This window comes from Jaculus jaculus, chromosome 1 (assembly GCF_020740685.1).
Source record: "Jaculus jaculus isolate mJacJac1 chromosome 1, mJacJac1.mat.Y.cur, whole genome shotgun sequence".
Lineage (NCBI taxonomy): Eukaryota > Metazoa > Chordata > Mammalia > Rodentia > Dipodidae > Jaculus > Jaculus jaculus.
The window spans coordinates 229,754,587-229,771,735 of NC_059102.1; the positions used below are offsets into that span (position 1 = coordinate 229,754,587).

The 17,149-nt window shown below is 47.5% G+C and overlaps 1 protein-coding gene across 2 annotated transcripts in view; it reads left to right on the forward strand.

The window, feature by feature from the left end:
* Spire2 (spire type actin nucleation factor 2) overlaps positions 1 to 17,149 on the forward strand; it is a 51,451-nt gene that overhangs the window by 16,302 nt on the left and 18,000 nt on the right. For both annotated transcript variants that reach the window (XM_045157509.1, XM_045157507.1), the window contains exons 2-5: positions 3,505 to 3,548; positions 12,964 to 13,320; positions 14,727 to 14,807; positions 14,932 to 15,096. In XM_045157509.1, coding sequence (XP_045013444.1) covers positions 3,505 to 3,548; positions 12,964 to 13,320; positions 14,727 to 14,807; positions 14,932 to 15,096 — 647 coding nt within the window. The remainder of the gene's footprint in view (positions 1 to 3,504; positions 3,549 to 12,963; positions 13,321 to 14,726; positions 14,808 to 14,931; positions 15,097 to 17,149) is intronic.

The following is a 17,149-nucleotide window of genomic DNA, read 5'->3' on the forward strand; positions in this document are numbered from 1 at the left end:
CTTGAGAGGCTGAGGCAGGAGGATTGCCATGAATCTGCGCTACAGAATAAATACCCTGTCTCAAGAATGAAAATACTGTCTGGAAAGCAGTCCACTTCCTGTACAAGTATGAGGGCCTGAGACTGCCCCAATTCAAATCTTCAGATCCCACTTAAACAACTGGATGTGTCCATGAGAGACTATAATCAAAGTCCCTCAGGAGAGCAGAGACCTGAGAATCACTGGAGTCCCACAAGATCCAAATAAAATTTAAAAAAGCAGGACCATTAAGGAAGAGCAGTAGGAAAACACATTTGATGATTTGGCCATTTTAGGTGAGCATCCCTTTTGCCCCAGTACAGGCAACTATGTGGGGTGTCACACCACACCATGCACACACACCAGCAAAAACCAAAAAACAGCCAGGAGTGGTGGCGCACACCTTTAGCTTGGGAGGCAGAGGTAGGAGGATCACTGTGAATTCAAGGCCACCCTGAGACTACATTAGTGAATTCCAGGTCAGCCTTGACTAGAGTGAGACCCTATGTTGAAAAAACAAAACAAACAAACAAAAAGACCACAATGCTGACACTCCCCAAATTCTTCTAACTTGAAGCATAATTATATTCTCAAACATTTAATTTTAGCCCAATTTTTTTGTTAACATAAGCCCTATTTAAGCGTTAAAAATATTCTACTTGGAGGGCTGGAGAGATGGCTTAGCAGTTAAAGCACTTGCCAGCAAAGCCAAAGGACCTGGGTTCAGTTCTCCATTACCCAAGTAAAGCCAGATGCACAAGGTGACACATGTGTCTGGAGCCCATTTACAGTGGCTAGAGGCCTATTCTATCTACATGCCTCCCTTCCTCCCTCCCTCCCTCCCTCTCTCTCTCTCTCTCTCTCTCTCTCTCTCTCTCTCTCAAATAAATAAATAAGATAGTTTTAAGAAATTCCATTTGATTCTGGGGGGAATGGCTCAGTTGGTAATCACATGTTGACATTGTGATGTTATAATAGGCCACCCGGGGGGGACTGTTGTCATAGAGGGCATTTTTACATTTGAGTATTGTAATACTAGGGCATTGTGATATCACAATGGTCATTGTGTTGTTACTACTGGATGTTGTGTTGTCATAGTTGGGCATTGTGAAATCACAATAGTGTATTGTGTTGTCACAGTGAGAAGTTGTGACATCATAGTAGATATTGTTATTTCACCAAGGGGAATTATGAGGTTACGGTAGGCCATTGTGATGCCCCAGTGGGAGCGGTGATGTCACAGTGGTGTTTTGTGATGTCATACATGGTAATTGGGATGTCATTTAATAGTGGTTCATTGTTGATGTTGCAGTCAGGTTCACATTTCTAGCAGAAAACACCCGACCAAGAGCAGCTTGTAGGGGAAAAGGTTTATTTTGGCTTACAGACTCGAGGGGAAGCTCCATGATGGCAGGGGGAAATGATGGCATGAGCAGAGGGTAGACATTACCTCTTGGCCAACATCAGGTGGACACAACAACAGGAGAGTGTGCCAAACACTGGTAAGGGGAAACTGGCTATAATACTCATAAGCCCGCCCCCAACAATACACTGCCTCCAGGAGGCGTTAATTCCCAGATTGCCATCAGCTGGAGGCATGGCATTCAGAACCCCTAAGTTTATGGGGGACACCTGAATCCAACCGCCACATTTGGTAAAATGTTTGCTAAGAAGCACAAAGATCTAACTTCAGATCTCTAGCACCCACAGGTGCAGTGGCATACACCTGTAACCCCAGCACTAGGAAGACAGAGACAAGAGGATCCATGAGGTTTGCTGGCTACTAGCCTAGCTGAATTGGTAAACTCTAGATACAGTGAGAGTGCCTCTCTCTAAACAAAAAAACAAAGGTAGAGAGTAATTGAGGACACTTAATGTCAACCTCTGGTCTCCCCATGCATGTGCACATATGTACTTGCATCACACACACATATAAAATATTCCAACCATGAGCTGTAGCTATAGTTCAGTTGGCTGTTAGGTGTGTGCAAGGGCCTAGGTTCAATGGTCAGCAACACACAAACCAAATGTGGCACATGCCTGCCGTCCCTCCTCAGCTACATAGTGAGCTTGAGGCCAGCGACATGAGATCTTGTCTCAAGAGAGGGAAAAAATTCCAACTAGAAAGCTGCCCAGTGATGGAGTTCCTTGTCTGGCTGTGTATTTAGGCCTGGCCAAGGCCCACCCACCTGCCCTACGTTCCTGACCCTCAGAGTGACCCTGGCCTCTTCTAGGAAGTACCTTCATTTCAGCTCTGATTTCTTCCATCTCCTCATTGCCCGGATCCAATCACAGCTGCCCACTTGTTAAAATACCCAATGTGGGCTGGGGACACAAAGTCCCTGGGGTCACAAATCCTCCAACAGCATGCTGCTTACTGCTCATTTTTTTTATTACCTCACTGACATTGGGGAGTGGATTGTTTTCCATTATTTTAATGGATTCTCGGTCTCCCTTTATCGCTGGCAATCTTCCTGGCTCTTGACGTATTTGGAACATATTTGCAGAGTTAGCAGGTTCACTGAGCAGACAGTTTCATGGGGTTTTAATTTTTTAATGTCTATCACTTCATTCCTGAAAGAACTTGAGGCAGCTGAAATTCACATTCTACTATGGTCCCACCTGCATGTGTAATTCAAAGAAGCCATAGAAGGGAGGGGGTGGTTTGCATCCTCCTGCATTCTGGAAGGAGGGTGAAAAGCTGCTGGTAACACACTCTGAGGTCTCTGGCCCATCCCATGGTGCTACCACCACTTGGCAGTGTTGAGCCTAGGAATTTATCCTTATGGGCCGCAGTTCCTCATTTGTGAAATGGGTGCTGGAGCTTTTGACCTCCTGGGTTGTAGTTGGGCTACATGAAAGAACCCTTGAAAATGTTAACTCACTGCCTGGCCTTGCTCAGTGCTGTGGTTAGTAGATAAACCACAAAGTCAAACTTCCACCCACCCTTCAGCCTAGAGACTCGTTCTCTGAGAAAGGAGGCTGCCATTCAGCGATAAGCCAGGCGTTCTCATCTGATTGCTGGGGCCTGGAGCACATGACATCGGTTCAAGGCAGTGGAGCACCATTTCAGATCATGGGTCTGCCCTGCAGAGTGACTTAGTTGAGCAGCTGTCTCTCCTCCAAGGCAGCTTTCTCAGTGCCCAGCTACATTTGCTGGACACTGTTGCCTGCCCTCTAGCCCTGACTTCCGCCCCTGAGCAGTCATTCTACTCCAGGGGACTGTCACCCATCTGAGAGCAGGGTCTGTATCACTCTTGGCTTTGCAGTCAGAGTCCTAAGAGGTTATTCAGGCTAGGCCTTGTAGGATCCTGTCCAAGTAATCATGTAGCTCAGACTGTTGCAAGATTTCAGGTAGTTCTTTGTGGGGGGTGAGGGTGGTGCTGTGGGTCCTAGGGGAGATGGTGCTGAGGTGGGAGAGTGAATAGCTCTGTCCATTGGACTGTCGGAGCTGCCAATACAACAAGATTCTGTCTTCTTTTGCAGAGCCTACAACCATGGTGGTGCTACCGGCCAGCTGGGAAGCCCAGGTACTTAAAAACAACTTTAAAGATGACTTAACACACAATGTAATTTACCTGTACTGTGTAATATAAATTACAAAGTATATAAAGTTATACAGTTGTTTCAATGAGGCAGTACATAGATGAAATACACAAAGTCATTCTCAAAGGACAGGCGAGGCAAGGAGCCCATGATGTGGTTCTACTCCTGTGACAGGGGAGTGAGGGAGGCAGAGAAGGGAGCAAGTGATGTGGTCTTCAGAGTTGCTCTTCAAAGGCATCAAGTTTGGAGCTGGGTATGGATTTCAGGGGCAAATGAGAAACCAGTCAATGACCAATGCCCAAGAAACTCCATCCGATCCACAACACACTGAAATCTCTCCCTGTGTCTCCTACCCTTCTACTCATTGGCTGGGGTAATGAAGTTGATGTTTTATCATTCCACTGTCCTTTCCCCCCCCCCTTCTTTTTTTTGGAACTGGCTTATAAAGCTGCTGGACCTCAACTTAAAAGTCACTGTGTAGCTGAGGCTGGCTGAGGCTTGAAACTCCTGATCCTTCTGCCTCAGCCTCGCAAGTGCTGGGATTATTGCCGGAAGCCAGGGACAAATAGCCCTATCACAAGGAATGCTGTCTAAGTAACACTGCTGAGTGTTGCTTGTGAGTTCTGTGAAAATGGTACTGTTCTTACACGGTTAGCTGGGATTTGGGGGAGGAACAATTGTATATTCCAAGATTCATCTACACTGTCTTTACCACTGTATAATATTCTAACTAGTTTATTTCCCCAAGTCCAGGGCTCTTGGGTTAGGAGGTCAGCTGGCCCTTAATGTCCAGGGTCCATAAAGAAACACAGCTGCCACTATCCAAACACTTTTTTTTTTTTATCTTGGGTTGTTTTTTGTTTGTTTGTTTTTGTTTTTCAAGGTAGGGTCTCACTCTAGCCAAGGCTGAGCTGGAATTCACTATGTAGTCTCAGGGTAGCCTCGAACACATGGCGATCCTCCTATCTCTGCCTCCCAAGTGCTGGGATTAAAGGAATGTGCCACCATGCCCAGCTGTTTCTTGTTTTTTTGAGGATGCTTATTGTTAAATATCTCAAAACTATTTTTCCTAGGCTGGAGAGATGGCTTAGTGGTTAAAGTGCTCGCCTGCAAATGCTAAGAACGTTTGTTCAAATTTCCAGGTCCCACATATAGCCAGATGCAAAAGTGACCTAAGTGTGCAATGCGCACAAGGGGCGCATGCATCTAGAATTCATTCACAGTGGCTGAAAGGCCCTGGCACGCCCATTCTCTCTCTCTCTGCCTCCTTCTCTCTCTCCCTGTCTCTCTCTCTCAAAAATGAAATAAAAAAGGTTACTTTGCCTAAAAAAAGTTTAAAAAATATTTTTCTTTTTTGTATTTTTTTTGTGGGTTTTTGAGGCAGGATGTCACTCTAGCCCAGGCTATGTAGTCTCAGGCTGGCCTTGAACTGAAGGTGAGCCACCTACCTCTGCCTCCCGAGTGCTGGGATTAAAGTTGTGCACCACCACGCATGGCTCTTTCATTCATATATATATATATATATATATATATATATATATATATATATATATATATATATGTTTTGGGGGGGTTCGAGATAGGGTCTCATTCTAGCCCAGGCTGACCTGGAATTCACTATGTAGTCTCAGGGTGACCTTGAACTCACGGCAGTCCTCCTACCTCTGCTTCCCGAGTGCTGGGATTAAAGGTGTGTGCCACCATGCCCAGCTCTCTTTCTTATATTTTAAAACTATTTATTGACAACGTCCATAAATACAGACAATATACCATGATCATAATCCCCTCTCATCACCCTCTCTTTCTCCCCTCGATCCCCATTGTCAACTAGTCTAGTTTGATTCCATCATTGTTTTTTCTTATCATTATGAAGGTCTTAAGTAGTTACCAGGCACTGAGAGGTCATTAATATCAAGGCCACTTTGCATCTGGAAAACAGCATTGTAAGCAGTCCTTCCCTTCCTTTGGCTCTAACTCTTCCTTCCTTCCTTCCTTTTTTTTTCTTACACTCTTTCTACCACCACTTCCACAATGGTTCCTGAGCCTTGGAGGGTGTAATAGAGATGTCTCACTTAATGCTGAACACTCCATTGTCACCACTTCTCAGCAGTGTGGTGACTTTTGAGTCACCCCAGTGGTCATTGCCATCTGAAAAAAGAAGCTTCACTAACCAAAAGTGACAGTAGCATTAATACTTAAAAATATTTATAAAAAAAGTATTTATAAAGAACTTTATAAAAAAAAAAACATTTGGGCTGGAGAGGTGGCTTAGCAGTTAAGCACTTGCCTGTGAAGCCTAAGGACCCCAGTTCGAGGCTTGATTCCCCAGGACCCACGTTAGCCAGATGCACAAGGGGGCACACGCATCTGGAGTTTGTTTGCAATGGCTGGAGGCCCTGGCATGCCCATTCTCTCTCTCTCTGTATTGGCCTCATTCTCTCTCTCTGTGTCCCTCTCAAATAAATAAATAAATAAATAAACAGAAAAAAAATTATTTATTTATTGTGTGTATGAGAGAGAGAGAAAAAAAAAAACAAAACCAGAGAGAGAGAGTGAGTGAGCATGGGCCTGTGTGGAGGTCAGAGGACACCATCAGAATATCTAAGTTCCATTTCCTTTGCAGGGCTGGAGAGATGGCTCAATGGCTAAGGTATTTGTCTACAAAGTCTAATGACCCAAGTTCAATTTCCCAGTACCTACGTAAAGCCAGATGCACAAAGTAGCATCTGGAGTTTTTCACAGTGACTAGAAGCCCTGGCACGCCCATTCTTTCCCTTTCCATCAGTCTCCCTTCATCTCTCTCTTTCTGCCAGGTCACACTTTTAATCCCAGCACTCAGGAGGCAGAAGTAGGAGGATCACCGTGAGCTCAAGGCCAGCCTGAGACTGCATAGTGAACTCCAGGTCAGCCTGGGCTAGAGCAAGACCCTACCTCAAAAAAAAAAAAAAAAAAAAAAGATCTCTTGCCACTGCCAAGTGCCAGACTAGCTGGCCATGAGCTTTGGATTCTCTTCGCTCTGCCTTCCATTGTTGCAGACATGTTGGGAATCACAGATACATACACCACTTTTCACCCAGCTTCACACAGGTGCTAGGAGATTGAACCCTAGACCTGCAAGGTCCTTTAAATCCATGAGTCATCTCCTCAGCTCAAGAACTTTGGATGAGGAAGTCCTGCATGGACTGTTGCTCTTGGAGGCCCACAGGTTAACCTGAGATCCCACCCCGAGGCTAAAGGGTAGAGGAGTCACCCAGCATCTCAGCTTCATTCTGACTGTTTGGGTTTCATGAACTGCCTGGGCAGCACCTCCGCTCACAAGCAGATCCCAGGATGCTGCTGGTGCATGTCCGCTCCTTAGTTCTCATTTTAGCCCAGTGCAGGAACTCACAGGCAACGTTTGAGGTCCCGAGACTGGCCAGCTGCCCAAGCTTTCCTTATAGGAAAGTAAGCACTCTGAGTTCTCCTGAGAAAGTTTCCAGGGCTTTAGAGTACAGAAAGGCTTTAGCAAAGTACCCATCAGCTGTCAGATAAGAGATTCTTCTGGAGCTAACCCTCTCTCTCACATTTGGCTAGCTTAGGCCAGCAACCAGGGAAAAGAGAGGAAGCCCGGATGGATTGGGTTGTTATGCCTGGAGGAGTATTCCTACTTGCTTCTCAGTGTTGTACCCCATAGGGTCATTTGGTTTCCATCAGAGACCCTGTCATTGCCACAAAATAAAGCATCATGAACTGTGAGACTGACTGGAGACCTTGTACCACCTTGCTCCCTGGCATCTTCCTCTAGGGCCAAGAAGAATTGATGACTGCTGGGCGTGGTGGCTCAGGCCTTTAACTCCAGCACTCAAGAGGCAGAGGTAGGAGGATTGCTGTGAGTTCAAGGTCAGCTTGGGACTAATTGCAGGTCAGCCTGGGATAGAGCAAGACCCTACCTTGAAGAACAAAACAAAGCAAAAACAAAAGAATTGATGATTATTTGGCCTCTCCATGCCTCTGTTCTTGTACTTTGCCAGCCTTCCCACTTCCATTGTCATACCCAGGAGGGGCTCTGAGATGTTCTCTGGAGCACCTACTATCCTAGGGCCCCCAGCTGAGGCCCTGCTGTCTGCCACCTGTCAGGTATGACCAGTCATTAGATGTCAGTTGTCTTACCCTCTCACTGGATTCTAGACTGTGCCTTAGAGCCAGTCTGTGACTCTTACTTTTTTTTTTTTTTTTTTTTGGTTTTTTGAGGTAGGGTCTCACTCTGGTTCAGGCTGACCTGGAATTCACTATGTAGTCTCAGGGTGGCCTCGAACTCATGGCGATCCTCCTACCTCTGCCTCCCGAGTGCTGGGATTAAAGGCGTGCGCCACCACGCCCGGCTCTTACTTTCTTAAAATAGAGATAAGACCAGGGTGAGGGCAAGCCTAGGGATGGGCTGGGGCTTCACTCCACTGTGGCCTTGCTCTTCCCACCAGCCCTCACGAGCCAGACGTTGACCCTTCCCAGACAGCTCTTTAGGACTTGGAACCTTTATCCCTGGCTGGCCCTGGCTTTGATCTGTCCTTAATATGCTTGACTGTGGATCAGGTTCCCTCAACTCCCAGTGATAGGTACTGGAAACAAATGGAGAGGGCACTGGGGTAAGATGGATTCGAGGAATGGAGAGTGAGTGACCTGATGAGGCTGTGGTTCCATCTGCCACAGTGTCCTCACACCCTGGCAGTGTGGCACAAAGCTTAACACAGGGTACAGACAGACTCAAGTTCCAGGTCTCGTTTGGCCAGCTGCCAGCTGTGGTCAAGTAGTCTGATCTCCCCAAGTTTCTGTCTCCTACCTACGATGAGAGGTTGTGTCAGTGGGTTGTTGCAAGGTTAAGTGGGATGAGTTTTGCAGAAGCTCAGCACAGTGTCTGACATAGCTGTTATTTTTTCCCTTTTTTTTTTTTTTAAGGTAGGGTCTCCCTCTAGCTAGCCAAGGCTGACCTGGAATTCACTTTGTAGTCTCAGGCTGGCCTCGAATTCACAGCAATCCTCCTACCTGTGTCTCCCTAGTCCTGGGATTAAAGGTGTGCACAGCAGAGCTGTTATTTTATGTACATGCATCTTTTATACTCTCTTCACCACACCATTAATTCAGTAGTACTGAGGATTGATCCTCAGGCCTTGCACATGCTAGGCAAGTGCCCTACCACTGAGCTACATTCCCAGCCTTTAGTTATACTTTTTTTTTTTTTTTTTTTTTTTGAGGCAAGGTCTGTAGCCCCAGCTGACCTGAAACTCATTCTGAAGCCCAGGCTGCCCTTGTACTCATGTCAATCCTCCTACCTCAGCCTCCCAAGTACCTGGGTTATAGGCATGAGCCACCATTCCTAGCTGGCATTTTTATTTTGAGACAGGCTCTTACTAGGTTTCCTAAGCTGGCCTTGTACTTGCTCTGTACCACAGGTAGGTGTTTGATCTTACAGTCCTCCTGCCTCATCCCCCTGAGTAGATGGGGTTAGAAGTCTGTGCTACCAGGTCTGGTTTGAAAGCCCTTTATTTAATTTGTATTTATTTATTTTGAGATAAGATGCCATTATGTAGCCCACCCAGGTTGGCCTCTTGCCTCAACCTCCCACAGGCTTGCACCACTATGTACCATTTTTTTAAAAAAATTTTATTTATTTATTTGAGAGCGACAGACACAGAGAGAAAGGCAGATAGAGGGAGAGAGAGAGAATGGGCACGCCAGGGCTTCCAGCCTCTGCAAACGAACTCCAGACGCGTGCGCCCCCTTGTGCATCTGGCTAACGTGGGACCTGGGGAACCGAGCCTCGAACCGGGGTCCTTAGGCTTCACAGGCAAGCGCTTAACCGCTAAGCCATCTCTCCAGCCCCACTATGTACCATTTTATGAAAGCCCCTGAAAACAGAAAAACAAGCACAATATAAATTAAGGGTACTGTTACTCTTTCATCTGTGCTGGGAGCCTGTCATGATGCTCCCCTGTCTGAGCAGACCTGACCTCCTAGAAGGAAGCACATGAGCCCGTGGGCAGGCAGGGAGAGCCAGGGCACAGGTGGTATCTGGAGGGCGAGCTTGTGTCAACATCCCCAATGCACTCCACAGAGCCACTGTCTCCAGGTTATTGATGGCAGACTGTGAAAACAGTTCCCTGCCAAGTGAAATGCTGACTTAAGAGGACTCTACAGCAAGACCTCAGCGATCCTTAATGTCCTTAAAAAGGAAACATTGGGCTGGAGGGATGGCTTGGCCGTTAAGGCATTTGCCTGCAAAGTCAAAGGGGTCCCACGTTAGCCAGATGCACAAGGGTACACACGTGTCTGGAGTTCGTTTGCAGTGGCTGGAGGCCCTGTTGCACCCATTCTCTCTCTCTCCCCCCCTCTTTCTCTGTCAGATAAATAAATAAATAAAAATATTTTTTTTAAAAAGGAAAACATTGCCAAGCATGCTGGCCCATGCTTGTAGTCCCAGCACTTGAGAGGCTAAAGCAGAAGGAATTGAGAGTTTGGGGCCAGAAACCCTCTCTCAAAATTCTTAAGAAGAATTTCAAGGGCTGGAGAAATGGCTCATCAGTTAAAGTGCTTGCTTTCAAAGCCTGACAACCCAGGTTTCACCAGTACCCATGTAAAGCCAGATATACAAAGTAGCACATGCATCTGGAGTTCTTTTAGTGGCTGGAGCCCTTGAAAACCCATTCTTTCTCTCTCCTCTCTCTCTCATGAATAAATAAATAATTTGTTTAAAAAGTTTAAAAAAATGGGGGCAGGAGAGATGGCTTAGCAGTTAAGGCACATGCCTGCAAAGCCAAAGGACCTAGGTTCAATTCCCTAGGACCCATGTAAGCTAGGTGTACAAGGTGGCACGTGCATCTGGAGTTTGTTTGCAGTAGCTGAAGGCCCTGGTGTGCCCACTCTCTCTCTCTCTATCTCTCTCAAATAAAATAAAATAAGATAAAAATATTGTTTAAAAAGTTAAAAATAATGGCTCAGCAGTTAAAGGCACTTGCTGGCAAAAAAGTAGAACATTTACTTTGGCTCAGAGTTTTATAAGTTTCAGCACACGACCACTTGGTTCTATTACTTTAGGCCTGTGGTGGCACAGTGTCATGGCAGGAGTACGTGAGGAGAAGGCTGCTCACCTCAGGGCTGGGTGTGATACAGGAAGAATTAGGGGCCAGTTTCCAACATTCCCTCCAAGGCCTCCCAACACACCTCACCTCTTGAGAGTTCCTCCAATTCCCAATGGTGGCAAGCTGGGAACTGGCCCTTTAATACATGGGACTTTGGGGCATATCTAAGAACCAAACTACAGGGCTGGAGGTGTCAGAATGGTAGAATGCTTCATAGCATACATGAAGGCCTGGATCTGATCCCCAGCACTGCAAAACAAATCAAAACAACAACTTACCTCTCAAAAGTACAGAAGTAGCCGGGTATGGTGGTGCACTCCTTTAATCCCAGCACTTGTGAGGCAGAGGTAGGAGGATTGCCATGAGTTCGAGGCCACCCTGAGACTACAGAGTGAATTCCAGGTCCGCCTGAGCTAGAGTGAGACCCTACCTCAAAAAAACATAGAAAAAAAAAAAAAACCCACAGCAGCTATTAAGCATTCCTTGCAGCAGCTTTCCCTGAGGCAGCTGGTCTCTCTCTTCTGATTTAAAAGCATGTTGTTACACTATTATTTTACAGTAAAGGCTAATGTTTGAATATTGTCTTTTCTAATTTTTTTTTTCCCCGAGGTAGGGTCCCTCTGTAGCTCAGGCTGACTTGGAATTCACTCTGTAGTCTCAGGGTGGCCTCCAACTCATGGCAATCCTCCTACCTCTGCCTCCCGAGTGCTGGGATTAAAGGTGCGTGCCACCACGCCCAGCTTCTAATTATTTTCTTGGAGTATATATTGTACAGCCAGCACCAAAGTCAAGACAGAGTCCTTCTCTGTCACCTAAAAGCCCCCATGATCCTTCCCGCCACAATCCTGCCCTTGGCTAAGGGAATCACTGATGTTTTTGTCACTAAGGGTGGGTTCATCTTGCTTAGTGATTCATAGTCATGGGACCACGCGCCGTGAGGACTTCTTGTCTGGTCCTCACTTGGTTTAGTGTGTGACTCCTGAGTACACTCGTCCTCTTTCCCGGTATGTAGTCCTCCACTGGGAGTGCATGCCACTTTGTTTATGCAGAACATTTGAGCAGTTTTTAGGTAGCAGTATTAAAAGCAAGTCTTATGTGGATGTACTTTTCCATTTCTCTGGGAAGATTTTTGAATCACCTGCTAGATGCCTATTTGATAAGAATTTTCCAAATTACTTTCCAAAGTGACTGTGCTACTTACACCTTTATGTATTTTTTAAAAAAATATTTATTTGAGAGAGAAAGAGGCGGGGGGGGGGTAGGGAGAATAATGAGAATAGACATTCCACAGCCTCCAGCTGCTGAAACAAACTCCAGACGCATGCACCACCTTGTGCATTTGGCTTATGTGGATAGTGAGGAATTGAATCTGGGTCCTTAGGCTTTTCAGGCAAGCACCTTAACCACTAAGCCATCTCTCCAGGCCTGTATTTATTTGAAAGAGACAGAGAGGGCTGGAGAGATGGCTTAGTGGTTAAGGCACTTGCCGGCGAAACTCAAGAACTCATGTTTGAAACTCCAGGTCTCACTTAAGCCAGATGCACAGTGAGGCAAGCATGCAATGTCGCATATGCACACAAGGGAGTGCACACGTCTGGAGTACGTTTTTATTGACTGAAGGCCCTGGCATGCCTATTCTCTCTCTCTCTCTCTGCCTCTTTCTCTCTTCCTCTCAAAATAAATAAATAAAATAGGGCTGGAGGGATGGATTAGTGGTTAAGGCATTTGGCTGCAAAGCCAAAGGACACAGGTTTGATACCCCAGGACCCACAAAAGCCAGATGCACAAGGTGGCACATGCACCTGGAGGCCCTGGTGCGCCCATTCTCCCTGTCTTTCTCAAATAAATAAATAAACTTAAAAAATAAAAATAATAAAAGAAAGAGGCAGATGGGGGGTATGGGTGGGCCAGGGCCTCCTGCTACTGCAAAGAACTTCAGACCCATGTGCCGCTTTGTGCATCTGGCTTTTTGCATGGGTACTGGGGAATCAAACCCAGCCATCAGAGTTCGCAAGCAAGTATCTTTAACCACTGCGCCATCTCTCCAGCTCTCGTGAACACCTTTTAAATTGTGGGTATGTGTTTTGTTTGTACCATGGTGAATTTCCTGCTGCCAAACAAGGGGTTGTTTCTGCAAAGCTGTTAGAAAGCTGTGCTGTATGTAACCTCTCCTCTCCCTACTCATCATCTTCTCTGGCAACTGTTCCTTTCATGAGCCTTTCTGCCTTATGGTCCCCTCCTGTGGTTGGGATGCCTACCCTGTGACCCACCCCCTACTGTCTTGCAGATGGTACAGTCACTGGGCTTCGCCGTCTACCGGGCGCTGGACTGGGGATTGGATGAGAGCGAAGAACGTGAGCTCAGCCCGCAGCTGGAGCGGCTCATCGACCTTATGGCCAACAGTGACTGTGAGGACAGCAGCTGCGGGGCTGCCGATGAGGGATACGGGGGTCCTGAGGAAGAGGAAGAGGCCGAGGGAGGTCCCCGGGCCGTGCGCACCTTTGCCCAGGCCATGCGACTGTGTGCTGCGCGCCTGACGGACCCGCGTGGCGCACAGGCCCACTACCAGGCAGTGTGCCGCGCTCTCTTTGTGGAGACGCTGGAGCTGCGGGCTTTCCTGGCCCGCATGCGCGAAGCCAAGGAGGTGAGTGGGCTATGCATGGGAGAGGCTGGAGGGAGATTATGGGGACCATCCTTCGTCCAACAGGGGTCAGGATCCTCCATACTGCTGTAATTGGTGCTACTCTAACTACAGCGGTGTCCTCTCCCAGTGTCCAATGGTCCAGCTTGACCTTCTCTCTCAGGACCTCCTTGGCATCATGGATACACTTCCAATCTCCCCCAGGGCTGACAGATGTTCCTTGGGCTTTTGTCCTTCTTTGAACTTGGTCTGTTCTGTTGCTCAGATCAATTCCTTGTCCAGACAAAGAAGCTTTTGCTGTAGCAGGAGCACGCAGTTCTGCACTCTGTGCCATTGACCGCAGAGACCTTCGTTCAGGGGATGGGTGGAGCACAGGAGGCAGACACCACCAGCCTCGTCTAGGCTGGCATTTTGGTCAGAAGCAGCCTGCCCGAGAGTCAGGTGTAGCTATTCTAGGTAGGACAGGAGAGCCACCTGCCGTGCCCTTTGCCCCAGGAGTCCCACGCAAAGACTATTATTAGGATCACACACCTTGTGTGGATCCAAGTTGGCAACATTTCCTAGAGTATCTCAGAGCTGTTTGGCAAGTAGCTTGGGGTGAAAGCCAGGGTAACCGGTTCTGCCTTGGGTGCTGGGGGGGGGGGGTTGGGGTGTGGTGTCTGTGTGCTGAAGGGCAGATGCTTCTCCACAGCCAGCAGTTAATGAGAGCAGTAGCTCCCTATCTGGTATCTTCCCCCAAATCCCCAGTTACCTGACAGTCCCTGGCCTCCTTCCTGAGCCCTCACCATGATACTGCCCTCTGCCTTGGTTTAGGAAGCACACCCCAGGATCTGCTGGTAACTTGTCCTGTCCCCTACCCACCCACCATCCATCTGCCCATAGTTGAGGATCTATCGCTTGTCACACTGTGCTGGGTCTCAAACTTAGAACAGCAGCTGAGGGAGCAGATAAAGCCCCTGAAAGGCCAGTCCCCAGTGACCTCCAGCAGGGATCGCAGAGAAACAGCTATGGAAGCACCAAGAAAATGGATGGGCATGTGGTGTCCCCAAGGAAGTGCTGAGAAGTAAACTGAGCACTTGGAGAGAATAGGGAGTGCTTCTGTTTCTCAGTCTGCCACCTCTGAAGGACACAGCACCTCTATCAGACATGGGAGAAAGTGCCATGAGGGCACTAAGCTCTCACCAGGCCTTGCCCAGAGAAGCCACTACAGCACAGGTGGATGAGCGTCCTGTGTGACTCCACAGCACTGATGTGGTTTCCTTGGATCTTCCCCAGTCCCAAAGCCTTGGCCACAATACCCATGTGCCTCCTCTTTAGTTGGTTAAATGGTAGTCCAGTGGCAAGGAAGTGTCCCCACCAGGCAGGTAGCCGTCTTCTATTCTCTGGACTAATCAGACATGTTGTCCCAGATGCTGCAGAAGCTGGGGGAGGAGGAGCCACAGGTAGAGAAGCCACTGGCCGAACTTGACCACTTGGGACACACAGACTGGGTAAGAAGTGAAGCCTTCCTGACCCGGGACAGAGAAAAACACAGCGCATCACCCCCCAAGAGCCTGTGCCGGGAGGGCCATGGATGGTACCGGGCTTGAGGCTGTTTCCTTCTCCTGGGGTCAGGCCCGGCTGTGGGTACAGCTCATGAGGGAGCTGCGCCATGGGGTGAAGCTTAAGAAGGTTCAGGAGCAGGAGTTCAACCCGCTGCCCACCGAGTTCCAGCTTACCCCCTTTGAGATGCTGATGCAGGACATCCGGGCCAGGAACTACAAGCTGCGCAAGGTCATGGTGAGCTCCCAGCCCTCCTCGCCCTGTTCCTCATTCTGGGCACAGAGCCTGCTATTGGCCTGCAGGTATGAATAAGGCAAACGTGGCTGATGTCTCACAACTTGGGGTTGTGCTGGGGGCACAGTGTGACTAGGGCAGGGAGGTGGTTCTGTAAGACCAGGAGGGGCTCTAAGAGCCACTTGTAGTATTTTTCCACTTAGCACTCACTTATGCAGCCTTATGTGCACTGGAAGAACTCTTAAATTTTTATTTATTTTTAAATTATTTTATTTACTTGCATGGAGGGAGGGGGAAGAGAGCAAGAGAAGGGGTAGAGCATGGGTAGACTAGGGCCTCTTGCCACTGCACATGAATTCCAGACACATGTGCTACTTTGTTCATCTGGCTTTTCATGGGTATTAGGGGACTGAACCTGGGTAGGCAGGCTTTGCAAGAAAGTGCTTTTAACTGCTGGGCCATCTACCCAGCCTTATTCTTAGAATTTTATTATATTACTTATTTATTTGAGAGAGAGGCAAAGACAGAGAGGCAGATAGAGAATGTGCACACCAGGGCCTTCAGCTGCTATAGTCAAGCTCCAGGTGTATGTGCCACTTTGTACATCTGGTTTATGTGAGTCCTGGGGAATTCAACCTGGATCCTTTGGCTTTGCAGGCAAGTGCTTTAATTGCTAAGCCATCTCTCTGGCCCCATTCTTACAATTTTAAACTAAGGTGTTTTTTAAAAATAATTTTATTTATCTATTTATTTGAGGGGGGGAGGGAGGGAGAGGGGGTGAATGGGCTTCCACCCACTGCAAACGAACTCCAGATGCATGCACCGCCCTGTACATCTGGCTTACTTGGGTCCTGGAGAATCGAACCAGTATCTTTTGGCTTTGCAGGCAAATGCCTTAACCACTAAGCCATTTCTCCAGCCCATAAACTAAGGTTTTAAAGAAATATTTTCTTTATTAGAGACAAAGAGACAGAGTGTGCCAGGGCCTCTAGCCACTGCAAATGAACTTGACACATGCAACCTTGTGCATCTGGCTTATATGGGTCCTGGGGAATTGAACCTGGGTCCTTAGGCTTCATGGGCAAATGCCTTAAGTGCTAGGCTATCTCTCCAGCCTGCATTCTTAGAATTTAATTTTATTTATTTTTAAATATTTTATCTCTTTATTTGCAAGTGGAGAGAGAGAGAGAGAGGAAGAGAGACTGGGTGCACCACTTTGTGCATTTGGCTTTATGTGGGTACTGGGGAATTGAACCTGAGTTGTTAGGCTTCTTTGCAGGCAAGTGCCTTAGCCACCGAGCCCATCTCCAGCCCTCATTCTTAGAATTTTAATTAATTTTTTGTTTATTTTTATTTATTTATTTGAGAGCGACAGAGAGAGAGAGAGAGAGACAGAGAGTGAGAGAGAGAATGGGCATGCCAGGGCTTCCAGCCACTGCAAACGAACTCCAGATGCGTGTGCCCCTTGTGCATCTGGCTAACGTGGGTCCTGGGGAATCGAGCCTCGAACCGGGGTCCTTAGGCTTCACAGGAAGTGCTTAACCGCTAAGCCAACTCTCCAGCCCCCATTCTTAGAATTTTAAATGAAGAAGTTCATTTCACTCTTATGACCATCCCATGAGGTAGGTGGTACGAACCCTATTTGCTGAGGAACCTGAGGTTTAAGAAGTTTAGGTTAGGCAGCCATTAGGCCTTGAATTTGACACTCACCCCTGGGTGCAGTATGTATATGTAATAGTTTGATTCATGTGTCCCCCATAAACTTATGTGTTCTGAATGCAAGATCCTCATCTGATGGCCATTTGGGAATTGGAGCCTCCTGGAGGCAGTGTATTGTTGGAAGTGGGTTTGTGGATATTATAGCCAGCTTCTCCTTGCTAGTGTTTGACACACTCTATATTACTGTTGTCTACCTGATGTTGGTCAGGAGGTGGTGGCCAGACTCTCTGTGCTCATGGCATTGGCTTTACCTGCCATTATGGAGTGTCCTCTTGAGTCTGTAAGCCAAAAGAAACCCTTTCCGCCTACAAGCTGCTCTTGGTCGGATGTTTAGCTG